Genomic DNA, 23,514 nt, shown 5'->3' with positions numbered 1-23,514 from the left:
GTTGTTCCATGCCTGTTATTTATAGTTGTCATTTTTTTAAAACCTCTCTGCTGTTGGCAGGCTGTAATAAACATGATTATAGGAGAGTCTGCTGGAGAAAGGAAGTCTCTAAAGAATTTTTGGCATTGGTGGAATTGTGATGGGGGCAGAGCTTCAAGTAAATGGAGTGCAAAAGAAAACGCCCACTTCCACCCCTTCATGCTTCCTTCAAATGCAGCCACAGCTGAATGCACAGTTGTGTATAAAAGAAGCAGTAAAGAAGCATTTAGGGTGTGATTGCTCTGTACCTGGAGGTTTACATGGTAACCTCTGGTTCTTTTTTATTTCCTTACATAAAGGTAAAGAAAAGAGTTTAATTTTTGCTTCATCTTCTGTTCTTGCAGGCAAAAGGGCAAAGATATGGTAAAGTGTCATCCAATGAGAGCAGGCGGCGGCCGCTGTCATCGGGTGATGTGGAGGGCTCATTGTGGCAGGGCCCAAGGACCATTTACCTCCAAAAGAACTCCCAGGGATTCGGATTCACTTTACGCCACTTTATTGTCTACCCACCAGAGTCGTCCATCCACTGCTTGAAGGTAAATGTTAGGACCCCCACTAGCATGCATCAACCTTACTCTAAACCTCCAGTCAGACCTGGTAACTGCTCTCTCTTTGGGTATCTTAGTTGTTTGTTAAAATATGGCCCATTTTGCATCACTCTGATCCTACAAAAACACTCAACTGTGAAAGAGACAGGAAGTGGAAACATGGGTAGCATTTCCTGTTTTCTCCATCTTTTTTTGACAGCGATCTATAAGAGAAAAAGCTATGTTCAGGCCTTTGTGGACATGTGAGAGATGCACTGATTCAAATGATATATTTTTATTTTGTATTTCTTTCTGCAAATAAATTTCAAATTAAAAAATTACGTTTTAAATTGACGAAAGCAGGATAGCTGTAAATTTCAATTTATTTTGTCCCTGAATTACTTTCAAAATGTACTCAGTAGGAGGGAGCAAAAGCACTGCACAAGGCCAGTTTGAAAAAGGCCAGTTAAGGAAATGGGGGTGCCAGATGTTTACCACTCTCTGGTGTGTGTCAGGTCAACGCAGATACGACCTTGCTTAAATCTATCTTGAGCTTTAGAGCACAGGAAAGAACTAGATCAAATGCAAATTTATATTGTTCTCAAAGATTTAGTTTTGGAGTAAAAAACAAAAGCCCCTCCATACCAGATGATTTTTGGCTTCTAAATGGAGGAAAATCAGGCTGATGTTAAAGTAAACAAATACATACACTGACTTTGTTTCTCAAAATATTGTTGATTGTGTTCTGAATTACTGTATTTGACCAAAGGGCTTACGGCTTTTGTTGTGCAGGTCTGTTTTAAGTTCCAACAATCTTGGGCCTGTACGGTGGTGTAGTGATTTGCACTCTTACCTCACTGTGATGATCCTTGGTTCAAATCCCAGCTGGGACCTTTCTGTGTGGAGTTTGCCACATGTTCTTCTCGTACATGTGTTAGTGTTCTAATTCCAGCTACCTCCCACAGTCCAAAAACCTGCGCCAAAAGTTAATTGATGATTTTAAATTATCCCTAGGTGTGAATGTGAGTGGGATTGTGTGGCCCTACAACAGACCTGTGACCCATCCAGGATGTATCCCATCTTCACCCAACCGTAGCTGGAATAGGCTCCAGCAACCCAGTGGTCCCAACATGGATGGCTTGGTTTTAGAAAATGGACGGATTCATACAATGTCATGGGATAGAGGTGTATTGAGAATGATCATGAATTTGTTCTTGGTACATCTCAGTGACATTGGCGTTTTATTGGATTACACGATTGTCAGTAGTTTGGACAGTTGATGTCGGATTGATAAAAAATATAATGAATTCATAAAACAACAATAAGCTATGAGATCAATTCTCCCTTTGTCTCCTACTGAATGGTCCTTAACATTGACATTTTCTGGAGTCTTGTTGTTCACCAAGGACCATGATAATGCACATCATCTTTTACATGTGGAGCCTACTCTTTTTGGTGACTCTGAGCTGCCTGCTGTCCTGGCTCACATCAGTAAAAACATGTGTGTTCTAGTCTCCTGTGCTGCTTCTCTGGATTGGCGTTACCACAGAACAGGGTGGTAATGATTTACTCCTTTTGGTGATTAATAATAAACTGTTTTGAGGTTTTTAGCCATAAATTTAGACAGATTTAGGTGGATGAACCAACAAGACAATTGTAAACTATGTAATCCATGTCAGAAATGAAAGTTGAGAATACATCATTCAAAAACTCAAAAAAACAGTGTTAAAAAACTCTTGGTCCACAAAAAGAAATGTGGTCCAGTAACTCTGACGTTATGCTCACACTTGTTGACAACGCGCGCTCAAGCGACCACTTTCAATGAATAGTCTATGTAAATGTTCGTAAAAGGCACATTTCAGGCTTCAGCATTCAAAACTTTCTGCTTTAAATAAAGCTATGCACATTTTTAAGATCAATTGAACGTGCGTTGCAAGTTCAACCAGTTGAACTTTGACCAATTAGGGACTCAGATTTTGTAGAGATGTTGAGTTGCTATCCCCTTTAATTCACAGAAGTGCCAATCATTTGAAAATTGATGAAGGATATGAAATGTAATCATTGCGGTTTGTGCCAGGCTGGAATCCTCTGACATCAAGTCTTTCATATACCAGAATAGAGCTGTAAAAGAAAAAGCCTGGAGCAAGGTTTACGACATTTCACACCAAGCCTCTTCCAACTGTATTTGGCGGACATGCAGTGAACAGTCGCAAAAGAAAAGAAGAAGCCCCTCTATGCTTGTTCAGTGTGGACACCATGGGCTAAAGGCAAGTTTGTGAACCCAGCGTTTATTGCGTTCTTTAACCCATGTCATGTGCCAGGTGTGTCTGTAGCTTAAGGTGAACTTGAAATAAATAGGTGGAAACAAGAAGAACAACTGCTGGTGAAATGACATAACAGACAAAAAAGGCTAGGTATTGTGTTTACAGACCTGGCCACATGAGGCTAATTGTACTCAAGGCAAAGTATGATAAGTGTCAAATGGGAGCTCTAAATGCATCTGGAAACCATGGGAACGATTTAACATTCAGTTAGGCATGAGTGGGTATATAAAAATACCCCAAAAGAGAGAATTTTAAAACATTTTCTGCATGACACAGCTTGGACATAAATTGCCTTTTTACCTCTCACCACACTTTTACTCATCTCACCGTGTGAGCAGTGTGAGCCTTCTGTCTTAGTGGGGTCCGTAAAGGTCTGTTTTGGGAATAAACCCCTTCAGTTACCAGTGGCATTTTGAAATTAAGATACTCTCTGACGGCTTTTATCCCTTGTGCTATCTAAGATGACCCCACCCTTGCATTGACGTGTTCTCCCTACCATGACAAAGGTGGATAAAAGTGGAAAGATTTCATGTAATCCATGGACACCAGTGAAGATCACAAATCATTAAAGAAGAAAAGTTCAGCGCACTGTCTAGTGGGTCTAGATGACCCACCTCCCAATGTTAAAGTGCCTAGGATAGGCATTTTGGGCCTGACAGCACCCCCCTGTGGCTCCCCTTACTAACAGCAGCTCTGTGTTCTCCTGCAGGAAGAAGAAAATAGCAGCACACCAGAAAAAAGTGAGTATTTCACTTTATCCTGGCAGATTGAGTTCAAAGCTGAACCCTATAGTTGATCCTGACATACTTACAAAAACCACAAAAAAAACCACTGGTTTTAGGATCTCCTCAAACTCCTGCTACTAACTGTTGAACAGCTGTGCAAATCTGTGAAACTAAAGTTAATTCTATGTTGTGTGTGTGTGTGTCTGTCTTGGGGTGTTTTCGTAGAATGTCAGCGGTCCCGTTTAGAGCCAGTGGACACCATATTTGTGAAGAGTGTGAAAGAAAATGGACCTGCTCATGAAGCTGGATTGTGCACAGGTACGTACATAACTGCTAAAACAATCACCAAACCTTTACACACGTACACACACACACAAACACACACACACACAGAGAAACAAAAAATTAAGTAGGTGAACTCTGGTCAAGTAATGGAGTGCTAAATGGGAGAAAAATATGTCCAATTCGGTTCTGTTTTTAATATTTTCTTTTTAATATTGATTGATGAATCATAATTTTTCCAAACAGCTTTTTTTTTTTTAAACTCAGGATATTTAAGTGTTTATATAGTACCACCAGAGGATTTTTCACTTATTTTGAAAGCATGGAATATAATTTTGGGCGGGGTGGTTGGCTCTTTCCCCTGACGGCGAGAAGCCCCAGATGGGATATAGCCGTGTGGAGTTTGCATGTTCTCCCTGTGCATGCTAAAATACTAAATGGTAAATGGGGTATACTTGTATAGTGCTTTGCTAACTTCCTCAAAGGCCCAAAGCACTTCAGTCACACTCCCATTAACCTATTCATAAACACATTCACACACTAATGGGGGCTCCGCTGCCGAACACTGTAACCAAATGATAACCAACCCCCCCTAAAATGCCCCCAGGTGTGAGAGTGTGTGTGATTGTGTCGCCGTACAACAGACTGGTGAACTTTACCCAACAGTATTTGCTGGGATAGACTCCACCAACCCCGTGACACCAAAAGAGATTAAGTAGGTTTTGAAGATGGATGGAATATAATTTATTGTTATTTCATGTTGCAAAGCAACACACACACCATTCAAATGGAATTTCTCCAGTTTTTTTTACTAAACAGTTTAAAATATCGATAACTAGTTTACATACAGTACCCAGTCTGTCAGCTGTTCAACATGTAAAGCTCCACTTTACTCTTTATGCATTTGTTCTCCAGGTGACAGACTGGTGAAGGTTAATGGAGAGTCAGTTCTGGGGAAGACCTACTCACAGGTCATCATGCTTATCCAAAACAGGTAGGAGTTGTCAGCCTAAGATTAACTTTAAGTTTCTAATGAGACATCCCAGTCCCTGATCATTCTCTGTTGTGTCTGTGTTTGCAGCGAAGACATACTGGAGCTCTCCATCATGCCTAAGGATGAGGATGTGCTGCAGTTGGTAAGTGTGAGTATTCTTTTCTGCTTTTTCTTCACATCCATCCGCTTAATGTTGAGAAGACCAGTAAGTGAGTTTGCGAGAAGCAATATGGGATCACAGACAATTTACAGAAAAAGTTGTGCATGACAGCAGGTGTTGTTCGGGACCCCTCACTAAATGGCCCTTGAAGTACAAATCACATTAACAAATCACTCAATGCAAAAACCTATTAAAGATCACAATGACAATTAAAAAAAGCAAAACAAATAAATAAAACAGCATTGCATTTTAAAAATCAAAACAAAATTCCAGAAACTATACCACAAAAATAAAAACATTTCAGAAAACAAAAGTAATTCTCAGGAATCAAAATCAAATGTTAAAAAAAATAAACAAAATAAAAGAAACTAGAAAAGGTTGGTGTTATGGGACATCACTAGTTGGGTGATGCTGTTTGAGTTTTGAAGAAGAGGAAAAACAGAAGGATGTTTTGTATTACCTGTGGGAAAGAAGTTCAAAGCTCTGATTATCTTTTTAGCTATTGTAAAAGCTTTCCCAGTGAAGTTCTTAGATAGCTTGTCATCCTGGAGTGACAAGGACTGCATTCCTAGTGGCTCAAACATTTTGGTGGCCCTCGGACATAAAGGGTTTTATGTTCTCGTGCCCTGTCTGTGCCAGTGTCAAGGTACCCAGAAGACCACCTGCTACAACCTCTACCTGTGCCATAGATATTTTACTGTATTTTATTTTACAGGTGTACTACCCTAAAATGAAAACCAGTAGTTAGTGGCATCCACCTGCCAGTAGTAATTGTTAATGTTCCTACAGTAATTATACTGTGCTTCATTTTACATTAATATTACTGTATTTTCCTTTCTAGTTTATTAACTGTACAATAAATATGGTAGCTAAAAGTAACTCTGGTTCTCTTACCACAACTTCTTTAGCTGTTTTTAGGCCATTTTCACCTTTTTACTTACGGTAGTTCATTACTTTCACTCTTGTAGCTGTTTTTAGCCAAGGCCATGTTCACATTGAGTGAGCTTTTAGAACAATGCAACACCAGATAGAGACGTGCAAAATATAATTTTACACTACTGAACAATTTCAAGTCTACTTGAATAAAACCAACAGATGCACTGAGAAAATAGACAAACTCAACACACAAAGGTTCCCACTGAGGGAACCCAGGACCTCTTGCAGTGCTAACCACTGCACCACCACGTCACCACGGTTTCACTGTACCTATAATAAAATGGTTAATAAACAATAAATAATGACGTTTTTAACAGCTAGTGTTTTATTTTGTTTTAAACTAGCCCAATTCCAAAAAATAAAAGCCTTCAACAACTATTAAAATTAATGATACATCTTTAATGATACATCATCAATAATCTTTTTCATGCACATCAGTAGTCAGCATTAGTCATGCTTGTTTTGCATTAAATCCATATCAGTTTATATTTAAGATAACTGTTTTGTTTACAACAATCATACAATGTTTGTTGAAAATTCAAAAACTTGTGCAGAATCTTTTAGACTGGGTAAGACACAGAATGTCTTTAGACAGTTATATAAGGAACTGAACTTGTGATATTCTTGTTATGAAGCCACAAAGCTAACCACTGCACCACCATGCTATCTTTGAATAGGATCAACTTGAATTCTCATCTTCCAAAATTGCAAATTAGATGTTGAACTAAGCCACTTAGGGACATGCACAGTTGCCACTCTTGGGTAACATCACCTTCAAGAGTGTATTTCTGAAAGCATGTTATGTCACAAATCTTTTACAGAAAACTAGTCGATGACATCAACTTTAGACCCCCAAACAGGTAACCTAGAGCAGTGTTTTTCAACCACTGCAGCTTTGTAACTTTCTCCAGAGAAAGTTTAGTTCCAGATTGGTTCACCTTAAAAAGAAACATATTTGCACAATAAACATGTCAATTTATGTTATAACTGTGCGTAAAGATCATTTGTTACAATATGCGAAATAAGAAATGGAAAATCTCCAATTAAGTTCAATTTTATTTATATAGCCCAATATTACAACATAGTTGTCTTAATGGGCTTCATACTGAAAGACCACTAAGACAGTCCTATTGATCACTTTACGAGTGCAAAAGGAAAGTTTGCAGGCCTCCACTGCACATAATGCTGGACTGGTCTCCTCTTAAAAACACCAACAGGATGTTTCAATAACAAAATTTGTAACAAAATAAAAGCATCATGAAAATGCACTGCAAGCCTCTCCATTTCAAAAACAGGATTTCCCACTCATGCACACCTTAAAAAGCTATACATTTTGGGAAAGAACATAGAAAAACAAGTCATCTTGTTCCCCGTCCATTCATATCTGTAAATACTACATTGACGCTTACAGGAGTGACCATGAGAATTTTCAAATTCATTGCCGTTTACAGACGTTACAGTAAAATACAGCCCAGTTACAGTATAGTTACTGTAAAGGTGCCTATAGTAATATTAACATCTCTCCTTTTGCAGCTTTTTAATATTAAATATATTTTACGGAAATTATTTTTTACTTAAAGGGATTCTATTTTCAGAAGTTTGTTGTTTGTTGTTTTACAGTGTTTATCCATTGGTTTGGCTCATATCCTGTGACACTTTTTACAGATATTGCAATTTTCTGAGCATGTGTTTTAAGTGTCTTAGTGCACATTCCAAATGGTTATGTACAAATAGCCTACAGTTAGCAAGATCTCACAATTAGCACAGCTTACAAAGAAATGGATGTTGTTGTTCTCAGGCAAGCAAAAGATTCTCAGTCTAATGGTTTCACCTATGAAAACATGCTCAACTTTATTTAAAAAACTAATTCTATTGGTACCGACCAAACCTGTCTGACTTTAAATACTAAATTAGGGAAAATGAAATAGAAAAATAAAATGTAGCATTCACAAATAATATCTATAAAGCCATGCTAGATATGTTCAAATCTAATTACAAAACAAAGCTTCAATTATTCTGCTAGTCAAAATCACTTATATATCTTATAAATGAGTCAAAAGTCACTGATTTTCAAAGGACCTTTTTGCCTAATTTTGGAATTAGACCTTCGACTAATTTGGGTCTTTGAATGGCATTTGGACCCCCTTTAGATTAATTTTAAGGAGAAACTTGAAAGCAGAAGACAGTACAGAGTGTTAGACCCAGTGTGGACTACTTTCAAGTATTATTTTACAATTTGACTTGATGAAACTGTTTATTTGCCAATGCATGTACTCTTTAAGACTTCAAGTTTATTTCAATAGCAGATTTCATGTGCAAAGACCATTCAAGTAACGATTTGCCAAATGCCATGCTATACTCTAGACCAGAGGTCCGGAACCTTTTTGGCCGAGAGAGCCATGAACACCACATATTTTTAAATGTAGTTTCGTGAGAGCCATACAATGTTTAAAACTAGAAATACAAGTGAATGTGTGAATTTTATGTACCGTAATTGCAACACTTTTAAAATACAATAAGTCTGTGGACACATTGTTATTGTAGCGGACTGAGTTGGACTGGGTGGTTCCGGAGTTCATGAACGCATCAAGCAGAAATGCTGGAATAAAAAGTTGGGGGGAGCGCTCTCGGCGGGAGAGACTCAGAAGTTGCTGAATATGTTGTACAGTGTTGGTTACATCCTACAGTAACCAGAATAAAGAACCTTAAAAGAGATTAAGTCTCCGTTCCTCAGCGTGGGAAAGGGACGCTACATTATTTTTTTTTTTTTTTTTTTTTTTTTTTTTTTTTTGGGACGCTACATTATGCTGTTGCTAATTAATAATTAGTATTTATTACCATTAATGTGACTTCTGGTGCTGCTTGGCTTTGCTGATGATCTTGTAGTCTGGTTGATACGTGGTCAGTTTAAGCTTCATGCAGGCATTGAGACTTATCCGTTAAACGTAATCCTAGGTTGGTCTTAATGTTCTTTAGATGTGAGAAAGACTGCTCACATGCATACGTGGAGCCAAACATTGTCAGTACAGCAATACTCACACGCTGCAGTGTCTGGTATGTGATGGGCAGCATGTATGAAAGTAAATATGTTCCAAAAAGAATGCACGTGTAGATTTGATGTAAGAACTTGTATATGGAATGTGAGAACTTGCACACCAAAAATCTGAATCTGTGTGTAAAAATCTTCTGCTGTAAAGTTTGATAAACTAAATTACAACTGACAAATTCCCATTTGCATGTGTTCATTTAGAGTTAATCTGTGATTACAACTGCTCAAATGTGCTTCTGTGTGTGCTAGAATCTGCTGGCGCAAATCACATCTGACACATTCCTTGCGAGAAACTTGTGTCAAAACAGATCTGTGTCCGATATTGGAAGTAGGGGGGGAGGGAGGGTCAGAGGAGGCGGAGTCAGCCAATCAAAGTGCAGCACTCAGAGGATTCGGTAAAGTTAGAAAGGTCCTCACAGATTCGGACTTCCTGCCTCAATAACTCTTCTGATAAACGTTCAAATGTGACAGCAAGTATCTCAATCATTTTGTATTAACACAGAGACTGAATTACAAACGCATTTCTAAAGAAAAAAGTCAGTTTTCTCCTGCCTTTAAATGATAAATGATTTCTTTGTGCTGTAAATGCAGACATGCAGCAAGACGGCTGCCAACGGACCGTCAGCAGGAAAATCATCTTTGTTGTAGCAGGACAATAGGGCCAGGGCTATTGAGCAGCTTTATTATGTATTATATATTAACATTTGATTTCTTCATCCTCTGCCATCTCCTGCTGCTCTGACAGCCTCAATCTTTGATGTCTTGTTTTACATGTTGCCGTGCAATTCTTTCTGCAGGCATATTCCCAAGATGCCGCTCCAAGGGGCTATAACCTTCGTTCAAGTAAGGGGCTGGATCTCATAGAATCCCCTCCCCTATGCTATCATTCCACCAAGTGTCAGCCTAACCCTGATACCCACACCCTCCTGGACAACCGGCAGTGCAGACTCGGTGCAATGGATTATTGCCCCTCTGCTGAAGCTGTCCTCACCTCTGGCTGGTCCGGGGTTCCTGATGAGTCCAGCTACAGTCCGACTCAGAGAAACAGAGAACAGTTCTCCTCCCCAATGAATGTGCTTGACTTTCATTTTGCCAACCACAATGCTGCCATCACCTCTGCAACACTGCCCCCACCCCGGAAGAGCAGCCTGCCAACCTCCTTCCGTTCATACACAAGCCCCCCCTGCAGCCAGGCCCTGTCAGACTGGTACTACAGCCAGGCCAAGGTGACAGAGCATGTGTCTTCCCATCAACACAGCATATCTCAAGATCACCTAGAGGAGCTGGCGATGAATCCGGCACTTGGTACGACCCTTAAAACCTCTGCTGGTAAACACAGAAGAGAAACCCTGTTACTCCACCACCCGGCAGCTGCTGCATCCCACAACTCCTGCTGGCCGAGGGATTGTGGTGGAGCATCAGACTCTGGGAGCAGGCCCTGCTCAGAGAGTCTTTTGGCAGCCTATGCTGAATATGAGCACAACTATGGGCGCTCCGTGGAAACTCTAACACAAGCCTCACAACTGGTCTCCTCACATTCCAAAATCATTCCCCAGAAGCCGGAGCAAAAAGAGCCAAAAGCCTCAGGTGGACATCAACAACAGAGCACAGCCCTTACCATGATGCCACCTAATGGCAGGCAGCCATGTCAGCAGGTAGCAGAACCCCAAACGAAACAAGTGAAAGAGGAGTGGCGGGGAGGGTATAAAAGTCAGAAAAACCCTTTCCCCAACAAAGCTGGTCACATCTTCCAAAATACCCAGTCCTTCAGCGAATCCAGCTTCAGTGGCCCCCACCTTCACTGGAGCCCCAGCACCACAGAAAACAGTGAAAGAGTGATGCCAGCCCGGCCCAAGTCTGCTTCACTTTTGTCTGCTTCAGATGAGGAGGCAGTACAGACTGTGGAATGCAAAGAGGTCACATCCTCAGAGTTGGTCTTGAGACTAAAGCCCACTCTGCTGCCTTCACACCGCAGTCCATTGGAAGAGGTGCCCCCCCAGCTGACTTCAGCCACACCCTCACCAGGATCCACCCCCAGCCGCAGAGCCAATGGCAGCCTGGCACAGCATGCCTTCGACTCGCTATCCTCTATTCCCTTTATAGGTTAGTGAAGATTTCTCAGTTGTTTTGATTACTGATCAGGACATTATCTCAACATAAACAGAAGCATGTCTTTCTTTTTTACCAAAATGGCAGACAATACAAAACTGCTGGAATCTCACCTGATGTTAAGAAACAGTCAGATTTGATGTGTTTTTGATTGGGGTCTTCACCAGTGTGCTGTATAAAATCGTCGAGTGTGCCAATGAACATTTTTTAATGTTATACTAGTTTTTCTGTGTCATCCTAAGACAAAATGTACCTGGTTTTAGAAATATTGTGGAGGTGAAAGAACATTCTGAAAACGTGATTTTTTTTCAAATCAAATTTGATTTTTTTTATCGATTATAGATCAAGAAGAATGGGAATTGATGAGGTACCAGAATCAGCTGCTTTAGGGAGATTCTTTTTTTTTTTTTTTAATGACAGGACAATCTTCTTCATACTTTGGGGCATGTTAGACCACTTTACATTTTCTTTCAATTAACCTGGTACTGCTTTAGCTACATATCGAGTACTGAGCAATGCAGTATTCTTTTTCTGAAAAGAATGTAAAACTAGGATTTACCATCTGATTATTGTCTCCTGTCCTAATCGTCATGGGTGTTTGATGCATTGGTATCTTCAGAAGACCTTTGTCAATTCTTCAGTGTTGGCTCTCTTATCACTGTCCACCTCAATGATTGTTCTCGTCTTCAGGCAGTATTAAAAGCCGCCGCTCCTCCTACCTTCTGGCCATCACCACTGAAAGGTCCAAGTCCTGCGATGAGGGCCTCAACACATTCAGAGAAGAAAGCCAAGTCTTTTCGTGAGTAAATAAGGATTTTTTTTGCTCAGGTAGACTGTGTAGATAAACCCAGGGGGACGAAGACTCTAACAATTTCAAAACATTCAAAGGATTTAATATGCGATCCAAACACATAGATGCTCCAATGCGATACACAGAACAGAACCACCTTAAATAATCAGTACAAATGGGACAATTTCAGGCAGCTGTGAGCATCTCCAAAAGAACTCAGGAAGGTAGTGCCTACAGGAAAAATCCAGAAACAAAGACACAAGGGACAAACCATAACATTATTTGAAAAATGTCTATGCTTTTTTAAAGCTATAGCCCACTCCTCAAGAACTACAACCCTTCTCTTTATCCAGCTATCCGTGTTCTCACAGCAACTATTTATGGATCAGGATAGTCCTGGTTCTGATTAACCAAATAGACCAACTTCAGTAATGCAGTAGAGCAGGGATGTCTGGAAAAAAAGACCTTGAAAATTAGAGCTGTACAGCCCCGCAGTAGATACATCACACTGTCAAAAAGTATCTGCTCTTCTGTCTTCACATCCAGACAAATTTAAAAAATCAAGTACCCCCCACTCATAATCCATATAATTAATTTATATTGCCCCTTTGGAGGTTACAGCTTCAATGTCTCTGGGACATTTTTCCTCTAGTATAAGAGGGTATTTTCAAAACGCTTAAGTGTTTTTCTAGATGCTCATTTGTTAGCTTAGACTGTTCTTGGACAAAAGGCCTGTGTCTTATATAGACGGCTTAGTGATACCGTCTGTATAAAAGATGATGATGTTAACAACTGAAAACGGGGAATACTCAGGAACACCTGAGCTCAAACACTGGGGCGAAGGGGTAAATACTTTGAAATATAATGTATTTATACCATTGCTGACAAAAGTCTTTACATTGTAAGTTGCATGTTGTGTATTTCTTTAGTTTGTAGTAAAGATCAGAGTTTGATGTTTCATTTATTCAAAGGAAGGAAACCACACATTTACAGTTATTGTAGTATTGTGTTTAGGTACAAAGCGTTGTTTGCTAATCTGAACTGTGTTCTGTGTGTTCTTCAGAAAACTACCAAAGAGGGTCAGGAGCTTCTTCACTGATGGGGTTAGCTGTTATCGTAATTTGATTTCATGTATTTCTTGGGTGAGAAAGCGTGCTCACATGTGTATTGTGTTACAGTCACTGGAGAGCCTGCAGGCTCAGGAGGAGGCCTGCTCGAAACGCCACTCCACCTCAGAGCTGGGAACCACAGCCTTCAGTGATGTCCGCAAGGAGGGCTGGCTGCATTATAAACAGATCCTGACTGAGAAGGGAAAGGTATGATGTACATCACAACCAAAGTGTTGAAAGGAAAGTGTGTTCTCAAAGGACATTTTTCCCACTGTTAGCCGACTGCCGTGTGGTCCACCATGTTTGGGAAACCATGTAGAATTTGTAGTAGAGTCAGAATTCGTTTTTACTTCTGTTATTACTATTGTCTAGTTTTCTTCACCAAGTGGAGACTTAAGTGGACTAAGTTTAAAGAAGATCTGCTGAGAATCCAAGTTCAGTGCTTTTAGATGAGATGAGGCCCAATAGCACCCGTCAAATAAGGAACTGATGCCTAGTTTAGGCTTAGGACGTCCAGGGTACCATCCATCCATCCATCCAATCCATCCATGAAGGTCCAAATCTCCCTCTTCCTCTTTCACCCTCTGTGGCTGTGGGGTCTCTCTTCCAGTATCGACGTGCCTGATGCCCAAGCTTCTTCAACTGGCTCTTGTCAATATGGGGGAGTAGCAGCTCTTCTGTAAGATAATCCAGGATGTTTGAGCTCTGCCTCTTATGGATTCCTCAGCCATCACAAAAAGTTCCTTCAGTTTTGCTACTTGTATTTGTCAACTCTTTGTTCACAAGGAGCAGGTCATGGTCATGGGTAAGGGTAGAAACAAAGATTTGAGAGCCTTGTCTTTAGACTGAACTCTCTGCACCACAGCAGACTATTGTGCAGATACCATGCCAATCCATCAGTTAGTCACCATCTTTCCCTCACTGTGAACACAGCAAATACTCAAGCTCTTCTATCTGTGGAAGTGACTCTGCCTATCATGGATGGGAGTGTTCCACTTTTTCCATCTGAGAACCATGACCTAAGAGTTGCTGATTCTTATCCCCGCTACTTCAGTCATCTGCTAATCTTCAATGAAAGAGCTGGGGATTATAGTTTAAAAAAGCCAAAAGGACCAAATCATCTGCAAATAGGAAAGATTCTGAACAGAATCAGTGACAAAGGACAACCGTGACAGAGTTGAACCTTCTTCAAAACATGAAAAAACTTAAACTTGAAGATGACGGACTAAAAAAACATAAAGATATGAAGATGTTGCTCCTGTCTCTGTTTGTCATTGTAGAAAGTGGGAGGCAGCATACGACCCTGGAAGCGCGCCTTCACAGTGTTGCGCTCCCACCTGCTTTTCCTCTATAAAGACAAGCGAGAGGCTGTGCTACATGCCGCAGGGGCGCAGCCTTGCCAGGAAGACCATCCTCCGATCTGTATCCGTGGCTGTCTTATCGACATTGCCTACTGTGAGACCAAGCGAAAGCACACCCTGAGACTTACTACACAAGACTTCTGCGAGTACCTGCTGCAGGCCGAGGACAGGGACAGCATGTTGGCCTGGATCAGGGTCATCAGGGAGAGCAGCAAAACGGACAACGAGGTCAGATTTACATTTGGAGAGCACGGCAGACATTTGCATTTATCTATGGTTTTTTCTGTGGTTATTACATTTAAAAATTGATTGAAGTGTTTTTTTTCTGTTTTTTTATCCATGCATTTCATCATTTCTGTAATGAGTTTGATAAATCTGTGTACATTATTTGTTGCTTTGACTACAATGCAAATAAATTCATCAATCGACCAATCAATAAATAAATCAATCAAAACAAACCAAAGTTTATTTGACCATGATCAAAGTTCTGAAGATTGGAAGATCTTACTCGATGGCTGGAGGAGCATCCAAACATCAGCCTTCCAGTTGATGGACAAATTCTCCACTGTTCATTTTCTAAATATCGTTTTTTGTTTTTTATTAAAAAGTAAACAAATCAGTACCTATTCTTTTATGATTTTCTTTTAAAAAAATGGAAGAGCTAAAGAACCAACAATGCGCAAAGAAATACACAGGATTTGTCTTACTCATCTTCCATTACTTCTAGGAGATCTGCTTTTCAAGACAAGCTCTCATCAACAAGAAACTGAACGATTACCGCAAACATAGGTCAGCAAGAAGGACCTGGTTAAAAATCATTTCCTGTTGTTTTGTGGCTTTGGATTAAAGCTTTTCATCCTGGTGTCTGTTCTTTGTGCAGCCTGACAGGAAACAAGCTGGACTCTTCGCCAAAAACCTACAGAATGATGTCTCCCTTCCTTGCCAAAACTGACAACACTTCTGTGAACCGAGTCTCCAAATCAGGTTGGTCCCAGCTCTGCTATCCAAATGCTGTTAGGTAAAGGCATCTGTGACTAAAATATTATGACATGATATGATCAGTTAAAATGATCAAAACATTAAATTTCATGATAGAACGTGTTTCTGTCTTGTGTATTTTTAACCTTTCCTATAGAAGAAAACAAAGCACTGTGGGGTATCAGTCTCATGAAGAAAGCGAAGAAGACAAGCAGCCCTAAAGCTTTTGGGATTCGACTGGAGGACTGTCAGCCTGCTGTCAATCATAAAGTAAGTGAAAGAACATGTAAAGACAAAGTAAGATGGGAACAACTGCAGGTAAAGTCCGAATTACAGTAAACCAGCCTTTTTACTTTTGGCACTTTGGTGTAATTAATAGACATGATGGATTGTTAGGTAATTGTTGTGCTACTGGTGGTTAAAAATACAAATGTAGGCTGATGACATTAACAGCTCCACATTAAGCTGCAAAACTTTTTGAAACTAACATTAATATGAGCACAGACATAAAGAGTATTCCTATATAACCCTAACCTTAGTCAGGACTTGCTCTGTTGCTGAGAGGAGTCTCACGTCTGCCCACAGTTCGTTCCTCTCATTGTGGAGATGTGCTGTGAAGTTGTGGAAACCATAGGTCTGGAGTACACTGGAATCTACCGTGTACCTGGGAACAACGCCATGGTATCCAACCTGCAGGAGCATCTCAACAAAGGACTTAACATCAACATCACTGAAGAGGTGAGGAAGCTGCACGGGGATCTGCAAACTATTAAAAAAAAGTTTTGGGATAAATCTTCAAAGTGTCTTGAAAGATGGGAGCATTTCTGTGATTTTGCTCTACTGTTACTACAGAGATGGCAGGACCTCAATGTCATAAGTAGTCTCCTAAAATCCTTCTTCAGAAAACTGCCTGAGCCTCTGTTTACTGACGGTAAGAAAAAACTTTTTACATGAATAGTATTGACTGACAATGTCACGTCTTTGTTTATGTTTCTGATCTATCATTTTATTAATGAATGAACTTTGTTTATAAGGTTACCAAAGTGCTTCACAATAATAAAAAAAAGGAAATAATAAAATACAAAATGAGATTATTGAGAACAGCAAACACATTTGACACTTGTAGGGGTTGGAAGGGAATGTGCGAGCTCTTAATAGTGGCAATGGAATGATGATGGGTTCTAGTATAGATATGGTCTGCTGTGAAATCAGTACTGATAAGATCTTCTCAAGCCACAGCGCCTTCTATTTAGAAAGCAGAACTGGGGTTGTGTCACAAAACGGTCAGACAGCTGGTTCCAATTGGAGCAGGTTTTATTAGCACAGCTAAAAGTCCACAAAGCTAAATCAGGTTCAGGCAGGCAGGGGTCAATAACAAGGATGGGAGCATCAGAGAAGAAAAAAGAGTAGTCAAGATCCATGCGAGATTCAGGGCAGGCAAACGGAGTCAGAGACAAAATAGGGTCAGAAAATCAGAAGATCATGTATAGATATATAGCTCGTGAATGCAGGCAGTGGCAGAAACAATACTTCGCACTATGTGAGGCTCAGTGCAGTGCTTAGGTAGACTGTTATTGATTTGGCCTATGAGAGTCAGGTGTGCAGCACTCAGAAACTGCATGCTGGGGTTGCTGAGAGATGCAGTACGTCTAGAACTCTGGAGCCGGCTCCCGCCGGCGAGGGAGAGATAGAGCTCTAACTTCTGACGGGTTGTGATTTGATTCAGACACTGAAGGCCCCTTGTGTTGGACATATTTTACTTTTACAACAGGGGGTTATGAATCTTCCGACACACAAGGTGTATATTTGCATTTTGTTATGTAGGCTAAACTTTATTTATATTAATTATATTTGTAGTTTTTTGTTGGACCGGACGGAAAAGAAGAGAGAGGGATGTTAGTGCAAACACTTTTTCAGAGTACAATTTGGGCTGATTCAAACATCAACTACACAGATTGGTCTATTAAACTGCTGATTCACATGACCAGGATGAGGTAACATATATGGACATCGTGAAAACTATAAACTGGACAAATTAATAAGTCTTTACATAACACTTTTCAAATGAAACATAACAAAAAGGTCTTTACACCAAAGCAAAACAAACAAACAAAATATATAAAAGCAAGGTTTGTTTTTAACTGATAGATAGACAAAGTTGATGGTGGAAATGCTAACATTTGGGACCTACCACTCTGCACCGCCAGTCATTACAACAATGCGGCAATGCAGGTCCCCACTTAGAGTGGCAGCAGCTGGAAGATCAAACAGAGGAAGCACCAGAAATAAAATTACTATAAATTAAAGTACAACCTTGCTGCCCACTATTGTCCGCAGGCGCTACCCACTGCGGCCCTCACTGCCCACCATTGCCCTCACCTCCCACCCCTGCCACGCCAGACCTCTCTACCCGCGCCCACTATTACACCACCCACATTTGACCTAGTCTAGTAAGGGCTGCTTGTGACAAATTGATGTAAAACCAACTTTTTTCAAGATGAAAGGTAATTATGTTTAGAACCTGCAATCTTCCGAAGGGGGACCGCAGAAGGCGGAAATGCTGCTACGTAGTCCTGAGAAGCTGTGTACAATCATCAGAAGTTCACAACCATTACAAAGCGCTCTTCTCTGCTGCTAACACAAAGCTCCACTTCTTGTATGTCTGTGTCTCTCAGCAGCCGTTTTCGTTTTAATTATGACACAGAATAAGCGGTTTTTAAGTAGAAAATAAAAAAGCATTTTGAACTATTGATTTTTCATTTTAATGTTGAGTCATTTGATGCAGTTACATTTTGAAAATGAAAAAGCATTTCTGTTAATTCATTTTAATTGTCAAATTAGACATTTCTAAATAAATTTTGCTACACATTTACTAGAGAACTTTTTGAAAATGAAATGTCAAATATCAATTTCATTATCATTTTAATTAAGTGACAGAATAAGCGGTGTTGGAGAAGAAAATGAAAAAGCAATTTGGCGGATTGCTTTTTCATTTTAATTTTGAGTCAAAAAATGCAGCTTCATTTTGAAAATTAAAACGCATTTATGGTTTTGACTTTTATTTTTAATTATTCTACAGAATCGCTTCCATAGTCGAGAAGTCAAACTCAATTCCTGCATGAGAAAAATACTAAGTGCAACTGCCTTCATCAGCAGGCTATAACAAAAAACTTTAAAATGCTCACAGCCTTAGCCTTTTTATCCCTTTTAATATCCTATGACCCCATCCTTACATTGACGTGTTATCCCTACCATGACAAAGGTGGATAAAGGTGAAGAGGATTTCATGTGATCCATGGACACCCATGAAGATCACAAATCATTGAAGAAAAAAGGTTCAGCGCACTGTCTTGTGGGGTCTAGATGACTCAACTCCCAACGTTAAAGTACCTAGGATAGCACTAGGGTCATTACTCAGTCATAACAGCGTTTTCGACTCCCATAAGTGACACAACAAAACGATACTGGTTTTGAACGCACTACAACAGCATTTTGGATGTGCGGGTTGTACGCAATTAGAGGCTGCTTTTTGTGCCTGTCTTGGGACAACACAAGAAAGCCTAAATTATGTGGTAGTTTTAAAACATGCGTAAAAGGTTTTTGATGGCCAATGATGCTTACTACCACTAGTTATTTTATTCTTTAGCCGCTGTGTCATATTCTCTGGATCACAGAACCCTCTGCCTTGAGGTATGCGTACTGCGCGCCTTACCTAGTGTATTTCTAATGCGCATTTTTATTGGATAAAAAGACTAAATGGGTCAAAAACTACCAATGTAATCAGACAGTTGGCAAGAAATAAGCAATTTAAGTAATTAAAAACAAAACGTCTTTTATGACAATAAAAAGACAGAAACAGTGAAGTGCATGTGTCAGCTGCAGCTCAATCAGTCTGAAAAGAACAATGAACAATTACAATTACAGTGAAATGGGATTCTGAAACGGAAATGACATAGAAGATCTGGCATAGTTCGCTGCGTGTAGGACTGGCGCATGGTAAACCAGGGTTTGTTTCCCAGGAGGCGCGATGAGCTAACTATAGTGTGGGTCCATGGGCAAGACCCATCACGCTGCTGCCAACATATGTTGCCACAAGGGGACTCAAGGCTGGGTCTCACTATGCCGGTCCCCAGCACGGATAAAATACAAGGTTGGGTCAGGAAGGATATTCGGCATAAAATTCTCTGCAAACCTCTCAGTGGAAGCTAATTTTCTGTGGCGACCCCTTGAGGGATGTGCTGAAAGGTGAACAACTACTTTACGACCACAACCCAACAAACAAATAGTCCGTACACATATGATACCTGTTAAAAAAAAATAACGTGACAGCATAATGTTTTTTTTTACCGGAGTATTGTTACAATAATGAAAAGGGCTACAAAACGCATGCCTCCTTCCTTTTTGTGTTTTGTTTTTATCATCATAGCATCAACATGTTTAAAATTGAAACAAAAATTTTCCCTATCAACATATACACACATTTGTCAGTGATAGGTTTGTTTCATCTTCATCGGTTCTTAAGAAATAAACGTGTTAGCTAAATGTTGTTCTGTTATAGAAGCTTCCCATGTTGTGTTGAAAAATCCATCGTCCTTCTGTCTACAGACAAATACGGTGACTTTATTGATGCCAATAGGATTAAAAACACAGAGGATAGACTGAAAACCATGAAGAAATTGGTATGTTCAAAAGATGTAGACAAGTTTTTAAAAATTTTATTCCAGCTTGAAACATAAATTCTGTTAACTTGTATCCGTTTCTTGGTTTGCTCCAGATCCATGACCTTCCAGATTACTATCATCACACCCTGAAGTTTCTGGTTGGCCATCTGAAGAGGGTGGCAGACCACTCTGAAAAGAATAAGGTAACATTGTTGTGGGTAAAGTGTCTTTTTGCACATTTGAACTGCAATCAGTGACAGGTCTTATACCAATTGGACAGATGGAACCCAGAAATTTAGCCCTGGTGTTTGGCCCCACACTGGTAAGAACGTCAGAAGACAACATGACCGATATGGTCACACACATGCCTGACCGTTACAAGATAGTGGAGACTCTCATCGTACATGTAAGCAGCAGAATGTTTACAGAGTTTATGGCAATTGCCTCTGTCTTGTCTATCTGCTCATCCTCCCTGGTCTTCCTTTTACAGCATGACTGGTTCTTCAGTGATTCAGATTTTGACCAGGATGAAAAGGTAACTTGTGTTGTGTTTTCGTTGCTTAACAGAACAGCACGAGTGGAAGAACTGCTCATGCTCAGATGGCCTTTGTTGTTTTGTGTGAACCTTTGTAGGCTCCTGAAGACAGGCAGAGCATCCAGCCTGCACCCAACATTGACCATCTGCTGTCCAACATCGGCCGTCCGGGCATGCCTGGTGACACTTCAGGTGAGGATGAAGCAGCTGTTTGGATCCTCGATGTGGGTTTAATTCTGGGATGAGCGAACTGACGGAGGATTTTACATGCATTTATATTTAGTTATTAGCAAATGCTTTCAAACAAGGTGACCTTGGATGAGATCAGCAGAGCTGGGTTAACACAGTGCTTTGAAGCTTGGAATTTGAGCCCACAATCAACATTGCTGCTCAACCCATTGTGTGTGTCTCATATTTTGACATTTTACTGCTCATTTGTAAACATGTGAAGGATCTGGGTTATAGTAGTTGGTTGTTTATAAATGACATTACAGATAAAAGAGCTACCAAATCAAGAAGTGTAATACATGTTAAGAAGACAGTCTTTTTTTTTAAGTGTCTGGAATGAAAGCTGTCAACTTGCAAAACATCACAGAGTCATAAAGAATTTCTTCTTTAAACTTCTTGTATTTCTTGAAAAAAAACTCTTCTCTCATGTTCCTGGATTCTCACCACCTCTTCCACTTTGTCTCAATCTCTCATTTCTGAACCTTTCTGTCCCACCCCTGCCTCACCTCTCTAGTTGAATCATTGGACCAACCTCTTCGGTAGGAGCAGGTCTTCCTCCTTGCTTGTTTGGGTGCTGGTGTGCATGTCTGGTCTCATTTCCTCCTCTGTGTCCCGTACAGTGTTGGTTTCTTCACCTCTCATCTGTCGTGCTGACGCCAAACTTCGTTAGATACACTTAAAAACACATTTTCTCTTGAGAGGATGCAGACTTGTTGTCTCTGGGATTATTATTGCATTTCCATCATGACTGCTTCCTATTTCTCAACAATGATGGAACATCGTTCTTCGTGTTCTTTTTTTCAGGTTCCACCACCAGCGATTCTTTTAAGTCCAAGGTAAGACAAATCCATATTGAGTTCGATAATGAGCTTCTGTTGGTTTCCTTACTGGAATTCCACTTTCCAGATCTCACCAAGCCCCAAAAAAGACCTGAATCCCATGGACTTCCTCCCCAAGTCCATTGTCTCAGCTGTGCCCCGTAAACGTAAGAAATGCCTGAGCACCCCCCTGAGCAGCAGCAGCGTCGACGAAGACTCTGAACATGAACCAGTGAAAGCCAGCAACTATGGAGAAGAGGAGGACAGAGAGGAGGAAGAGCAAGTCAAAGAGAAGCATGCCTTTCCCACAAGCGAGCAAAGGCAGGGTGGAGGCGAACCAGCCTCAGACACCAGTGAGGAAGCAGAGGAGTGGAGGGAGGACCTGGGAAAGGAGATCGAAATTGGAAGCACGAGAAGAAGCGACGTACCTTCACCTCTTCACGTTGTCCTTCACGCCCCGCCTCCAGTTGACCCCTACCATCTAAAGAGCCACAGTCTGGCCACAGGACGATCCATTCCCTTTTGGGTCCCCCCCAGCATGTATCCCAACCCATATCAGCCTTCCAGCCATCAGGGAGCGCAGCCGTCCCACACAGGCCAGTCTGTCCGATTTAGGAAGAACATTGTGGAGCGGGCCAGGGCCCGGTCCATGTGCTTGGACAGTGAGCTGGGCAAGGGTGAGCGGAGAGCCAGAGGATGGAGGACAGACAAGGTGGAGGTTATCAGAGTAATGGAAGGGACAGTGGGGCCACGGGGATCAGTTCTAAGTCAGGGGTCACTTCAGAAAATTGATTCCCTCCCTTTCTCATTCACTTCTCCTCCCTGGATCGACCCGAAAGCTCACAAGTCTTCCACCGTTGTCCTGAGGGGATTGGCCCAGCACCAACGGGACAAGACAAGGGCATTGCGGCGTCACACTGTGGTGGTTTGAGACAGAACACCCATCAAGTCTTGTTCTCTACACCTCCCCACCATGGTCGTTTCAGCACTCAAAGATAAGAAAACAAGGAGTAAGCAGTAGATTGTGGAGGAGGGACCCACTCACCCCACTTCTTTACACTAACCTTGTTTTTAAATGGTGTGAATAAATGCAGTACCTGATATCTCTGAGCAGGGAAGGAAATAGTTTCCTTCATGTTTGTTTTGTTTGACCCTCTTTTGTAAAGTGACACGAATGAGCTGCTGTTAAAACTTGCTCAAAATGAAATTCTGCCAAAATTAAGTTTTGACTTGAGAGGTACTTAAAAGGCAGTCTAAAGCAAACTAAACGTACCTGTAACACTAAAAGTATTAAAACGTTCATGAAGATGGAGAGGCTGCAGGTTCAAGGAGCATCTGGACAAAAACAGGCCAGCAAATATTCTGGATTTTGTTTTTCTGCATGTTGGAAGTGATGGAAGAGCAATCTTTTGTTTCTCTGTATTTTTACATACTCCTACAGTTCAAGGGCCAACTAATAATATCTTACCTGCTTATATGAATATAAAATAATTTATGTTTTGGAATGGGTCTGTTGGTTATTTTTGAGTCCAATGAGTAAATGAATGAAGTTCCTCCCATCATGCAACAGCTGCACTGGAGGATTCAGAGTCTCTGGTTGTATTCAGACTGTACAAATTTGGTTCCCGTAAAGTGAACCAGAGTTTATTTCCCCCAATAATCACAACAAATTTTCAGTCTGAATACACCCACGCAGACCCTGGAACAGGATCCGCTCTCTGACCCATCTTTCAAGTTGGTCTCGGTTCGTTTGCAGTCAGACTGAGCTTTGGTTCGTTCCTAAGTCTGAATACGATCTGTTCTCGGAGCAGAACAACTGGACCGAAACAGCCACCGTAGTAGGTGGTGACGTGATGTAAACAGAGTAAGTATAACGCAACAGATGAGCA

At 40.7% G+C, this 23,514-nt stretch overlaps 1 protein-coding gene across 7 annotated transcripts in view; it reads left to right on the top strand.

Annotated features, from left to right (window-relative positions):
• Positions 1 to 23,130, top strand: part of LOC101173450 (rho GTPase-activating protein 23) — a 62,488-nt gene extending 39,358 nt beyond the window's left edge. For 2 of the 7 annotated variants that reach the window (XM_011473532.3, XM_011473531.3), the window contains exons 2-23: positions 384 to 575; positions 3,600 to 3,630; positions 3,841 to 3,933; positions 4,813 to 4,891; positions 4,979 to 5,039; positions 9,834 to 11,139; positions 11,836 to 11,944; positions 12,999 to 13,038; positions 13,114 to 13,251; positions 14,325 to 14,633; positions 15,133 to 15,194; positions 15,286 to 15,389; positions 15,541 to 15,653; positions 15,969 to 16,121; positions 16,236 to 16,314; positions 19,989 to 20,062; positions 20,158 to 20,247; positions 20,325 to 20,450; positions 20,535 to 20,579; positions 20,678 to 20,771; positions 21,612 to 21,643; positions 21,714 to 23,130. In XM_011473532.3, the coding sequence (XP_011471834.1) occupies positions 384 to 575; positions 3,600 to 3,630; positions 3,841 to 3,933; positions 4,813 to 4,891; positions 4,979 to 5,039; positions 9,834 to 11,139; positions 11,836 to 11,944; positions 12,999 to 13,038; positions 13,114 to 13,251; positions 14,325 to 14,633; positions 15,133 to 15,194; positions 15,286 to 15,389; positions 15,541 to 15,653; positions 15,969 to 16,121; positions 16,236 to 16,314; positions 19,989 to 20,062; positions 20,158 to 20,247; positions 20,325 to 20,450; positions 20,535 to 20,579; positions 20,678 to 20,771; positions 21,612 to 21,643; positions 21,714 to 22,556 (4,173 nt within the window). In that variant the 3' untranslated portion in view covers positions 22,557 to 23,130. Of the gene's footprint in view, positions 1 to 212; positions 303 to 383; positions 576 to 3,599; positions 3,631 to 3,840; positions 3,934 to 4,812; positions 4,892 to 4,978; positions 5,040 to 9,833; positions 11,140 to 11,835; positions 11,945 to 12,998; positions 13,039 to 13,113; positions 13,252 to 14,324; positions 14,634 to 15,132; positions 15,195 to 15,285; positions 15,390 to 15,540; positions 15,654 to 15,968; positions 16,122 to 16,235; positions 16,315 to 19,988; positions 20,063 to 20,157; positions 20,248 to 20,324; positions 20,451 to 20,534; positions 20,580 to 20,677; positions 20,772 to 21,321; positions 21,347 to 21,611; positions 21,644 to 21,713 lie in introns of those variants that run through there. The other 5 variants (XM_023949522.1, XM_011473533.2, XM_023949518.1 and 2 more) reach the window with 5 other exon arrangements.
• Positions 23,131 to 23,514: the final 384 nt, after the last annotated feature.

The sequence above is a fragment of the Oryzias latipes genome, chromosome 19 (genome assembly GCF_002234675.1).
Source record: "Oryzias latipes chromosome 19, ASM223467v1".
NCBI classification, from domain to species: Eukaryota; Metazoa; Chordata; class Actinopteri; order Beloniformes; family Adrianichthyidae; genus Oryzias; species Oryzias latipes.
The sequence above is the reverse complement of the archived record's forward strand: the minus strand, read 5'-3'. Positions and strand labels throughout refer to the sequence as shown.